Genomic DNA, 12,729 nt, shown 5'->3' on the forward strand with positions numbered 1-12,729 from the left:
GTCCTTGAGGACGATGGGAGAAGAGGCCCAGGGGTACGAGCACCAGAAATGGAGAATCAGGAGAACCTTTCGCAACCTGGCAGTCCGGTACAAGACCAGGAAAGTGGCCCAGAAGCAACGGAGAGCTCAGACGAAAACCTAGCCCCAACTGCCCCTGGTCTACGCCGCAGCGATCGACGCAATGCTGGCTTCCATTCCAACCCTCACCGGCTGCCATACCGACAGCCAGTATGTCACCAGCACAGTGGGGGAGAATAAGTGGCTGTTAGTCTCAGTACCCAGTGGTCAGGTTACTCCGTTGGTACATCGTCGGGGCGACGATGCAATTTGGGGGGGCGAATGTAGTCAGTGGGACCTGGAACCGGTGCGTTTTAGTGGCACCGCCCCTTTAAGAGCAGTATATGAGTCAGCTGGCCAGGCAGAGTGTCAGACTGAGTTTGCCCAGGTTCCCCGCCCACTTCCTCGTTTCACGGCGGGTCGTTTGTTTGTGCTCATAGCGTCGAGGTAAGCCTTTGTTTTAATGATGTAGCGTGATCTGTTTTTAGTTTCATATGTCAACATGCTACAGGTTGTTTATGTACATCTTTATCTCTTCTTAGACGTGCGCCAGCTAGAGCCCTGTTAGAGTGTGTGTGTGTGTGTGTGTGTGCGTTCACACACGGGTCTAGAGGTAGGCTGGCTCTTTGTGTTGCAACAGTACAACTCTTTTTATGAATGAAATGAATGAGTTCTCACGCTGGTGTATTTTGTCATACAGGCGGTGCTAGGACTGAGCGGACCGTTAACACTGACAACCTGTAACACTGACAACCTGGGCATTCCCTCACATGTTAACAGGGTATGTGTTGATTTTAAGGATAAACTTTGTAAAATACATTGAATGCATTTTACTGGTACTTGTGAATTATTGTAGATGTTTAGTTGATGTCGAAGTGGTAGTCAGAATGTGATTCTGATTGCAACCAGACATCAACAGAACATCTATAGCACCAGAGTAGAGCGTGAGACTAATTCAATGTTTTGTTTTTATTACAGCTTGTGCCTGTGTACTGTTGACCGCTGTTCTTTTAACCTTTTTTGTTTTTATGCTTTATGTTGCTACCTTTTATTATTATTTGAGCACTGGTTAGTGAGATCCAGTGCTACAGCCCCTGTGGCTTTAAACTTAAAACAAACTGTCCAACCACAGGTTTAATTCGGCTACGGCCGGAGACAGATACTTGGCTAATAGTTATACTGCAGATTGGCACTTAATTGATTGCTGTCTCCTTTGTGGTGTTCATGGCTTTTGGCCTTTTTGAGTGTACATTTGCAGTGATCTTTAATGCCAAATTACACATGGCTCTTAGTGTTTATATCTTGCTGATTTGCAGTGTTTGTGTGTGTGCAGATTTCAATAGGTAGGCCTACCTTTTAGTGCAACTATTTGGCCAAGCTTTTGTCTCTCTAGTAGCCCTATGCACTTTATTGGTTGACATTGTGGAAATAGGTTTTAATCATTAAATATATGACCAATACATTGTATGTCCTCTATGTGAATAAATACATTTTTGCATTCCAAACCGACCATTATTTGTTCACTCAAACTGAACGCTTACCTTTGGGGAAGTTAACTGGATATAATAATATGTACCTCGGGTCTCCCACCCTGTAATTGGAGTGGCGTAGTCACACTGTGTATAAAGGAGTACTTGGTGACTCCATCTGGTTACATTAAGTACAGTAGCCTACTTGAGTACATGTTACTTTACAACACTGGTGGTAGGCCCTGCAGGACCAAAACGAGTATCTGTCTTCAGGTATCATGATAAGAAGAAAAGACAAGATTATTTAAGTGTTCTTTGTACCTGATGGTGGTGGTGGTGGTGGTGGACCATTGTGTGCGTAAGCCCCGCCTTGCCTCTTCATAGGCCAACAGGACCCTTCTCCAGTTGTCAATCAACCAGTAGTACCTTTCTATCCATTGAACAGCACCGATTGGACAACTGTTCAGGGGAGTGTCCCCAGCAGACAGTGAAGTGAAAATGTAAGGACTTTCATGGTATTCTTTTAATACCTCAAAAGAAAAAGAAAGAAAAGAAAAAGACCATTACCGCATCAAAAGTAATCAACTATAAAATAAGAACTGCTCAAACATTGGCCAAATGGCCAAATCTTCAAATACTAAGTCAATATGAGGCAAAACTTTTGAAAATAGCCGATCTACAAGCTCACATCACCTATTTTCACAATATTTATCTGTGGAACCGAAAGTGTAATGCCTCAAATCCTGCATTCCAAGTGTTTGTCAGGATGCGGGGTCCCCAGTTCAAATATGATTATTTTAGTCAGCCTGGTCACAGCCAAGGTTGAGAACCACTGTTCCGGCTGTACATTCATTGTAGACAGAAAAGATCCTCTAAATCAGAGATGATCTACCTTTTTAATTTCAAGGGCCCGCCAGTTTGATCATCGCTGTCAGGTGTCGCTGTCCAAAAACGGTTACTTATTAAACTGAAAATGGAAAAAACATTGCCTGTGGGCCAGTGTAGGCATTATTTAGTCATAAGCTCTTGTTAATGTTCATTGGTTCAATATTTATAAAACCCAAAGGCAGACTTAACCACTTTCACTTATATTTCTTTAAAAAAAAAATACCAAAACTAGCAGATCTACAAGCTAACAAAGAGCTGCTCACACAGAAGCAAAGATTTGAGTTACAAATGTTCGCTTTAAAATATATATTCAAAGATTTGCACAAAATGTTCAAGAGTTAAAGAGCAGCACAATTTTTGAATAGCCAAAAGAAATCTAAAATGACACAGATGCGTTCCGGATTGAATGGATTACAATGGCTGTTAGCCTGGCACTTTCAACAGAACTCTCTAAATTACGACAATGTGAAATGTGTCAAATAGCCCGTCTCCAAACACATTTGCCACAATGCGAAAACGTTGAGAGCTTGTAGGTCTGCTATTATTGAACATTTTTATATTTTAAAATTGACAAATTTTGAAAATATTAAAAAAAGTGTTTAACAGTGAAATATGTTAAAACGGCGCACACGGTATCAGTGTTTAAAGATTGAGGCAGACAAGCACAGTAGCTCAGTGTGGCCTAGTAGTCTACGGGCAACGTCACTAACAAAACAAACAGGCTTGGTGACAAACAGCTAATCCCCTGCAGGGTGCAAAGCAGTTAAAAATGAACACCAGCTGGCAGCAAAATTATCCAAATATTTGGTTGTAGCTGCAGGCACATTGGCACACAAATTACTTATTAGGATAGGCCTCCGTTTGTAATATTTTCTCAGTGTTAAATAACCAGATGGCTCAGCTTTTATACTCCGAGTTAACCCTGGCATGAACCCATTTGGGCATGCCATTATAGGTGTTTTTTAATAGAGAAAATAACAGACCTAAAAGCTTGCAAAACATCGCATACAGCTCAAGTTACATTAATATTTTTGTCATGTGGAGCTGCAACATACCCTGGGTTCTCTACATTGTGTGCAACTTGGGACACCAAACTGTCATTATACCCAACCACACGTGCTGACAAGATCAAGGGACAGTCCACTCATTATAGCCCGACCTGTCTTTCACAATGGAGCCAGTGAGCCACAGTACTCTCACTAAGGTCTTCAACCCTCCATGCTGTACAGACAACACAACACCCATTCAACTGGGTTAAATCTCTCTGCTCTACCACCTATCTATCAACCAAATGAAATGTACTAAGTTAAAAAACAAAAGGAATAAAATGTGACTGGTAAAAAGGAATAACCATATTCTCACTTTTGCTGGCTTTCATATGCGATTAGTTTTTGGCTTTTTCAGCTCATTTCTTTGTGTCACCAGTTCCAATTTCACTTGTTTAATCTATATCCTGTTCTCTATCCTGATTGGATAAAATTGGTATCCTAACCTGAGAATGCATTTTCTGTTTAATAAAGAGCTGGCGAGACATAGAGACTCCTATTACTGAACAAACACTCTATAGCAATGAATACTATCACTTTCATATGCGATTAGTTTTTGGCTTTTCCTTGTCGAACAACTTCCAATCTTTGGGCATCTCATACAGGGTTTTTTGTTACACGTCCTATGAAGGCCATGTCTATAATGCATTATAAATATACTTGTCATGCATTATCTCTTATTAACACTATATGCTTACGTTATAAGCACTCATACTCGTGCTTCATAATACTAAACACATTTTGTTTATGCTGCAGCGACACATATACCCACTAGGTGGCCCCACTGAACTACTAAACAGTGTTGGAGAACAGTACATGCATGTGAAAGTAATTAATCACAAGTTCAATTTAGATGATGTTTATAGTCAAGTTACAGTTAAGCATAGGCTACAAACTAGATATAACTGAAGCTGTATGTTACTATATAACTTAGATTGTCTTTTTGTATTTTTACAAAGTGTGTAAGATTATTTTTTTTACCCACCCAGGGAGTATAACGTGCCTGGATTTCAGTAATGCCTGGCCTACATTTGATTAGTTATTCATACACGGACGAGATAATTCACACCTTGGGACCACACATTTCCACCAGTTGACCTCTGAACGGCTCTACTGGAGCGCAGGTAGTATGTCTCTCTGCTCAACTAAGGTTGAAATTATAACTAAACTCTGATTTAAAAACCTGGTGTGCATGCTTGTAAAGCCCCACTTTGCAACAACGCATGCAACAGCTTAAAAGGGAATTTTATTTTATATTCCTATTGTTGGGTATGACCTGATCCTAATGCCACTAGTTTAAGATTTTATAGGCAACTCATTAATTAAAAGAAACAAAAGTTGTCCTGATAGGTCATTCTGATTGTTTATAGATGGGTTTCCTGTTTGTAAACATGAGAGGATGATGCGCGCGCAGTGGCGGGATGAGCCTGTAGAGGGCGCTATTACCCTAAAAATATCCTATACCCTATTACCCATAAAATAAATGGTCTTCACCAGGTTTAATGAAAGTAGATTAAATGATGCAGTTTGTAATATCTTCTTTACTCAATAAAAATGATTTGTCGGAAGTTGGATCTGTTTGTATATAATAGCAGCATTATGCCTATAATAGCAGCATTATGCCTATCTAAATCCCGAAAATAACAATAGAGTGAATGGCGCTTCCGGTTCGTTCTCCCCCGCGCATGCGCAGATTGCGGACTCTGCTCTGTGATGACGTCGCGCGGAAACCCATCTATACTCCCATATCCACATATTATGGCTCCAATCCACACATCAAAGATACATCATAGAACTGGATAAATGATAGTTATACAATTCTTTTTTTAGTTTTGAATATTTTTTCTCTAATTCAGTTATTAGTTTTTAGAACGATTTGCTAGTTTTTATTTTTGAAAATGCTAACAGTTTGTTATATTAGTTTGTGTTAGTTTTTTTTATACTTCGGGTTATTTATCAGGTGCAGGATTTAAAAGGTAAGTATTGTGTAATAAAAACGTAACAAAAGAGCATTTAAATATGTATTCAGTTACAGATGAACCACCAACCATCCACAAACGAAAACTTAAGGCATTTTGTCTATACTCTCAGTTTGTTTTAGTTAGTTTTGTAAACACACAATACAGTTTCAGTTAGTTATCGTTATTTTTTTTTAATTGTTTGTTTTTATTTAGTTCAGTTAACGAAAATGTTTAAAATGTTTAGTTTATTATTTTGTTAGTTTTTGTAATAACCTTGGTTCGAGGTCCACATGGAAATCATACGGTTATTAGATCCTGTCTTGTTGTCTCACAGAAAATAAAACCCAGGAGCCAAACTGACGGCCAACTCAATGAATCACACAGACCACGTGACATGTTCCGATTTCTTTTTCCCCCCCAAAGTTTCTGTTTTACTTCCTTCATAAGTTTCCAATGGGTACAATTTGAGCGACAAATAAATTACAGACAGACCAGTGGCAAAGAGGAGAGGCAGACCAGAGGAGAGAGGCCGAGATGTTAGAGGAAAGCAAAGACTGAAAGGACGGCGGTGCAGATTGAGAACAAGAACTACGGAAGTGCATGCTGACCTGTTTAAGCATCGGAATTTCACACGGGTCTAAAGAGAACTGTGATTCCTAAGCTCAGAACCAGCTGGAACAGTCAAGGATTATGAAGTCATGGGACTCGAACCCGTCGTTCTGATCTGCCTCTCCCGAGTGCGACGGAAAGAAAGCAACTGCTGGCGATAAGCAACCACACGTCACATTCCCCAAATTAAAACAATGTTCATGGAAAATAACAGGTCAGAAACAAGCACCAGAGTTAGAGTGGGGAAATTAAAAAGACAAAGCGAAGAGAAAGTAGACTCATACATAATCCTCCAAAAATAATAGGCATATAGATAATAAACATAATACAAAAGAAAAACTGCCTTGTTGACTTAGTTTTTGTTAGATTTTTACTTGAAAAAATACCTTTAAAAAGTAACAAATCAACAGAACAGTAGTGGCGAGACGTTCTGAGCTTCAGTTCTGACATCAACAGAAAAAGAACAACAAGAATCTGTATGAGGTGCGCTTGATTTTAGCCTACCTTACATAATGGCACTTGCACTTCTCAGCCCCAAACAAGGCCACTTGGCGACTACAAATCAAGCGCAACTCCACGTGTAGAAACGTTTTCAGAACATGCCTTCCACCTACGTAGCTCTGGTGTGAACGTAAACATGATGTTGTGGTGGGGTGGGGGGGGGGCAGGTTTTATTTCTTTATTTTGCTAAAGGGGAAGGATAGTTTGAAGAAGGGAGGGAGTGTGGATGCCATCCTATTATGATTATTATTATTAAGACTTGTCAGCTAATTTGAGGAGGCTGTCTTTGCTCCTTCTCTTTACGTCCCAGTTGTAGACACGTGCCATGTCTGAAGAGGACGGCTGGGTTAAGGTGCAATCATGCTAGAATGGAGTATTTACAAGATACTGTAGCATTAACTGTGGGAGTAGTAAAAACAATCAAAACCATCATCACAATACCATCACAATACCATTACAATTCATTCATAACGCTTTTTCTTTCATCAATGAAAATCGTAAAAGTTCAACTAACATCAAGTAAACCGTTAACAGGAAGAGTTGAAATAAACTGATACACTAAACAAACTGCTGAGTCGTGGAAGTAAGGGGCTGTGTCCACAAAGGTGTTTTTTTTCCCAGCTGAAAACACAAGGCAGTCTTCTAAAAACGCTCAGCCAAACGACAAAAGTTTAAAATCTTTCTAACTCTCTGCGGGGGCGCCGATGGCCTAGTGGTTAAGGGCGAATACACATATACGCTCTAATGCAGCCGGACAGCGAGTTGCGTGTTCGCGTCGCAAACACGACAGCCTTTGCTGCATGTCACTCCCTGTCTCTCTCTCCCCCCGTTTCCTGTCACTCTTCACTGTACTATCGAATAAAGGCCCCCAAAAAAATCTATGAAGATATATATATATCTCTGCGACCAGATAAAAACGCCACATGTGCACAGCTCAGCACAGAATAGACACTCAGCGCTTCCTCATGCTGCAGCTGTTTGCAGCATGGTGTAAATATGTGGTGCTCGCATTGAGACAATCTAAAACATACGCTGGCCTCAGGGAAAACATAACCCGCTTTGGTGGACACAGCCTCTAAAAAGGTGTGATTAACAATTAAAAGGACTAGAAGAACGGTAACACTCCTTCTGTTTGCCTATTCACAACTTCAGCCAAATAAATTGTACATAAATGAAGACCCCCTGAAGTATTTACGTTGGAAGGATACTGACTTCGGTGGTGGTGAACTGGTCTCTCAGGAAGTCCAGGTCTTCCTCGAGTGATTCTAGATTACGAGACGCCGTGGATAAGTTCTTTTCTAGTAGAGCCTGTGCTTCGTCAATGTCGTATTCTAGCATGACATTGGCCTTCAGAGAGGGGAGGAAGAGAAGGAACGAGAGGAGACAAAGGAAGGTTGAAACAATAATGTTTAGTTGTCCAGTGCTTAGCTGTGGCTACAACCTCCAAGACACCAAATTAAATCAAAACATTTTCACCTCATTTGGGCAGCAAAAAAAGCTGCTTAAATTAAATTTATGGGATTAATTTTCTACTCATCTCTCTGGTCTAAAGTGCATTTGAAAGGCCACCATGAAACCCTAGTATTTACAAACATACATGCTTTTGACCTGGGGGGTTTGATATACTTACACCTAGCCACAAGCAGACTTTGTCAGTGGGTGGGACTGAGGCCTTGCAGTAAACATTTTCAGCCAATAGGAAGTGTGTGTTCATGGGTTCTGTGGTTTCCTGGTTAAAAAAAGAAGGGGAAAAAAGGGTAAAAATAACGTAATAGCAGTTATAACAGGAATTCACAATATTAACTTGTATTCCTCATTCCCTTATCTAGATGTGTAAGATATGGAAAATGATACTTTAGATAAACATTTTACCACAACTTTATTCGTGGTCTGGGCAATTAGCAAAAACCTGTGACATTCTCAGGTTTCCTCCAACCCACAATGCTTGATTACCTTTTTCTTCTGCATGTGTAGTAGGATTTCTAGCGTCTGCTTGATCTGTGGGATCTGACTTTTCAACCTGGAGAGGAGAGCATGTGTTATGTTTGCCAATGATGGAGTCTTCACAAGTCAGCCATGGAATAAGCTTAGTTGCAACTTAGTTGCGTTATTGAGCACAGAAAATAACCGATCTACAAGCTCACACAATGCGTTACAGACACAAAATGCAAGCAAGTACAAATCAGGCATCACTATCAGGGTTGTTACCTGAGCTTCTTTTGGCCCAAGTTGAGTTCCATGTATTTGTATTTCTGGTACTGCTCATCCAGTTTCCTCAGGACTGCATCTGCTGTCTCATTACCTGGCTGCTTCATAAACGATTCCACATCCTCCTGAAAACACCAACAGAGGAGGAGGCAAGCCATGAGCTACAATAATGATACCAAGGTTTGGTCCATGACATCACACCCAAGCAGAAGTGCTTCAGCCTTATGGGGCTCTTGAACAGCAGTACCGCACCGTTGTCTAATTATGGCATTGAAATCAATACCTTATTGCACAGCCCTGTCACCCAACAAACATTAATTGCTAACTTATCAGTTGAAAATGTCATTTTTGTCGAGTGATGCTTGGTGAAGCGGCCACACGACCTATATTACAGTACTAATAACTTTTCATCTGTGTAATGCATCTCGAATTTATGAGAAATGGCGTATTGTTCATGGCCTCCATCCAATCATCTCTCAAGGTGTTCGAGATGGAATCTACTGACTCAGTTTGGCTGTCACTTCTCCACTTGGAAATCATTCATCATTAATTTAGCTCTTTCTGTCGTACTCATACGCAGTTTTTATAATTTCATCTGTATTGTGGCTTAAACTTGGATGTGCTTCGTGTTGCTCTGACTGCTGTTGTCTTTCAGCTTTGACTCTGGCCCTGCCATTGGCTGTGTGCATGTGTGGACACTGGACACAAGAAACAAGATGGTACATGCAGTTCTCTCCTCGGTCAACAGCCTTTCTTTTCGTTATTTCTTATTTTCAAATTCAGTGAGGTTGATGATTATTCTTTTGGTCTGGCTGTTTCACATTCTTCGGCGGGCGCACCAGACTACCGTAAACACACCCCACAGTTATGACATTGAGGTACAAAACAAACTATCTACTTCACTGCTGCCCCTGATACTTTCTCATCATGATCTGGGAATTGTGCTTAAGGCTAAGAGCGCCAGAAAGACCATTACTAACAGCAATGTGCAGAACAATAACAAAGAAAGCAACTATTAAACCTACAACCGAACAAGACCCCAATGACTAATTAGTTGACTGTCCATTCACGTAACCAAATGAGGGGTCTGCCTATTTGATACACATTCTACTGCAAGATGTGGACACTACAGCAATTACTTTCAATAGGATTCTAGACACGGCAGGCCTGAGTCGGAGTTGCAATTTACAATACAACTTACAAGTATTTACCACCAGTGGTCCTGTCTTAACTGTCAAAACAAACTGTCTAGTTTGACAGCTAGTTCTCCTGACAGACGTTTTCCCCAGGAAGAAAAATAATAACCATGACACTTGTATCATAAATGAACCTATAACTTCTGTGACATTGACAATGGATAATAGTTTAGTTGTCCCCCTTTGTAAACATTAATTGCCATTTTTCACGGGTATTACTGGCATTAACAATGTAGTGGTATTAAAAGAGAATAAGCTAGCCTCTAAATGACACTGGATCTCATGGGATCGGGGGACCCACCCGAGGGACCCTTGAGGGGGGAACCACAGTTAAATGCTTGATAGTTGGTTACCAAAATGTATAATTACTGGTCGGGAACCAAATGGACCCTTTACAGGTCCGTTTTAGAACGTCAGGAGGACAAGGTCTATTTGGTACCATTTGTACACTCCATATATTGTAAAACTATCATAGATGTATTTTATCGAGTCTGACTTAAAAGTCAGACTCGATAAGATACATCTATGATAGTCTTGATCCAAGGCTAGTGTCAGATTAAGATTTAGGATTTCACTGTGTAGATTGAGGTCCCAGACCCAGAAATAAAAATCCATTCACAAGGGGGTCCGCGGACTAATGTAAAATCAAGCTAGGGGTCCCTGTGAAATTAAAAAGGTTGAGGTTCATTGCCCTATGTCACTGTGAGGATTAGCTAAATGCCATGGATGGGATGTAAAAACAGCTCTGGAGTGATAGAATTCCACAGGTCACCACTTTTGATGCAGCTTGCCTTGCCACTGCCAGCAAGCTGCATTCAGGCACAGATGTCCCTAAATGGACACGCACTAACGTTACATAATTTACATTACAGCAGTGGTTCTCAAAGTGGGGTCCGGGGACCCCCAGGGGTCTTTGAGGGGGTCCCCTGCCAAATGATTGATATGAAACCAAATGGACCATTGTGTGTCTGTATTGTAACTATGAGAGTGTACAAATGGAGCCTTATGTGTCTGTCGGGTCCATTTGGTTCCATTTGTACACTCTCAGAGTTAAATTAACACTGATTACAGTGTAGATTGGGGATACAATGCATCTCTGGGTCTCAGAGATACAAATGTTATCAAATGAGGGTCCGTAGAGCCTAATGCATGTCAAACTGGAGGGTCCTTGAAGTTAAGATGGTTGAGAAACACTGCTGTGGCTGTAAAAACCTTCTCTTATGGGGGTCCCTGGCGTATCTTTTCAAATGGAGGTCCGCAGGCTAATATATGTAAATGTAGGGGTCCTTAACATGAAAAGGTTTGGAGAACCACTGCGTTAAAGCATTAACTAACTGTAATTGTTGGCTTGCTTGGGTAGCTAGCTGACAAGCTAGCCAGCAGCAAGCTAGCCCTGATACATGACTGTCAGTCATGGAAGAACTGCACTCTCTCCCTTTTTGGTCCGTACATCTACATAAACGTTCAGATTTCAAATATAAAGTGCTTACCCCATGGCCATGGATGATACAATTATGTACGGGCCCTCAGAAGTACCTGAATCTTCCGTATTGTTCAATAAAAAGCATTTTAATCCAATCGGTGGCCATTTACTTCGTATCTTCTCCATATTATTTCAACCACGCGAACCTATCGGTTGGGAGGTGTATTGCACTCTGATACATTATTTTATGACTATGAGAAAATGGCCACTGATCGGATTAAAATGCTTTTAATTGAACAATACGGAAGATACAGGTACTTCTAAGGGCCCGTACATAATTGTAACATCCGTGGCCATGAGGTAAGCCCTTTATATTTGAAATCTGAACGTTTATGTAGATGTACGGGCCAAAAAGGGAGAACGTGCAAACACCAGGTTGAAGTTCATCCACGACTGTCGTGACAGTCAGACGACCGTCGTGTGATCCATGGCTAGCAGCAAGCATGATGACACCCATGGCACCACAAAACAGCGAATGAACTCAAGTTGTTCATGTATTCTCCACCATCTTCTACTCATCTTTGGCACCCGAGAAAGCACATAAGGTCACATATTATTTACGCACCACGAATATTGCCTCAGGGATTCCCAGGTGCTTCCTCTTTGTCGCCAGGACGGCATCATTGCTGTTGTCAGTGGTCGTCGCCATCTTGGAAAGAAAACTACTCCTTCCTTCCTTAACGTGAAGGAAGGCGGTGTGTTGGATCCCATGCTCCGGAGGGGCGGGCGACCGTGCCGTGATTGGCTAAATTGGTTGATATAGGCAACGAACCGTTGGTCTCTCGGTTAAAGTAGTGTGTAAAACCATTTAATAACTTCTGAGTTTACATACAGAATGGGATATTGAGATATATATTAAAATAGACATCTCAATATTTACATACTGTATGTAATCTTTAATAATGAAAGTATGAACTAGAGTTTAAAATACATCCTGGTCTTTCTTGTCAAAGCAGTTTGTTTTCTATTTAACCAGGCAAGTCCAAAGAACAAAATTCTTACTCCAGACAGTAGCCTATAATAATAATAATAATAACTAGAGGTTTGGGCCGCTTTGCGGCCCTCACATCTAGGGCTGATCAGCTACATCACAGCTACATTGATCTTATATGGCCATATATGGAGAAGGGTGGGGTCCTAGCGGGTCCTAGCGGCCAAAAGAAAGGTGCTTCGGCCAAAAAGAAGGAAAGTCTAAAATGTTAAAATAGTTTTATATTAACTGTACAATATGTAAGTACATTGAAGGCGGGGAAAGAAGCCTAAGTATTAGCCAGAGCACTGATCAATAGTCTGTGGCAAGTTTGGAGGCAA

General features: G+C 40.9%; 1 protein-coding gene across 1 annotated transcript; it reads right to left on the reverse strand.

Annotated features, from left to right (window-relative positions):
• Positions 1-5,814: 5,814 nt before the first annotated feature.
• On the reverse strand, positions 5,815-12,095 carry vbp1 (von Hippel-Lindau binding protein 1). The gene is made up of 6 exons (XM_080451298.1): positions 11,984-12,095; positions 8,740-8,864; positions 8,485-8,551; positions 8,162-8,260; positions 7,740-7,878; positions 5,815-6,860 (listed from the first exon to the last, which is right to left on the reverse strand). Exons 1-6 carry the CDS (start codon positions 12,065-12,067, stop codon positions 6,784-6,786), a joined length of 591 nt encoding a protein of 196 aa, XP_080307424.1. The 5' UTR covers positions 12,068-12,095; the 3' UTR covers positions 5,815-6,783.
• Between the last annotated feature and the right edge of the window lie 634 nt (positions 12,096-12,729).

The sequence above is a fragment of the Gymnoscopelus braueri genome, assembly GCF_963280865.1.
Source record: "Gymnoscopelus braueri genome assembly, chromosome: 15".
Taxonomy (NCBI): Eukaryota; Metazoa; Chordata; class Actinopteri; order Myctophiformes; family Myctophidae; genus Gymnoscopelus; species Gymnoscopelus braueri.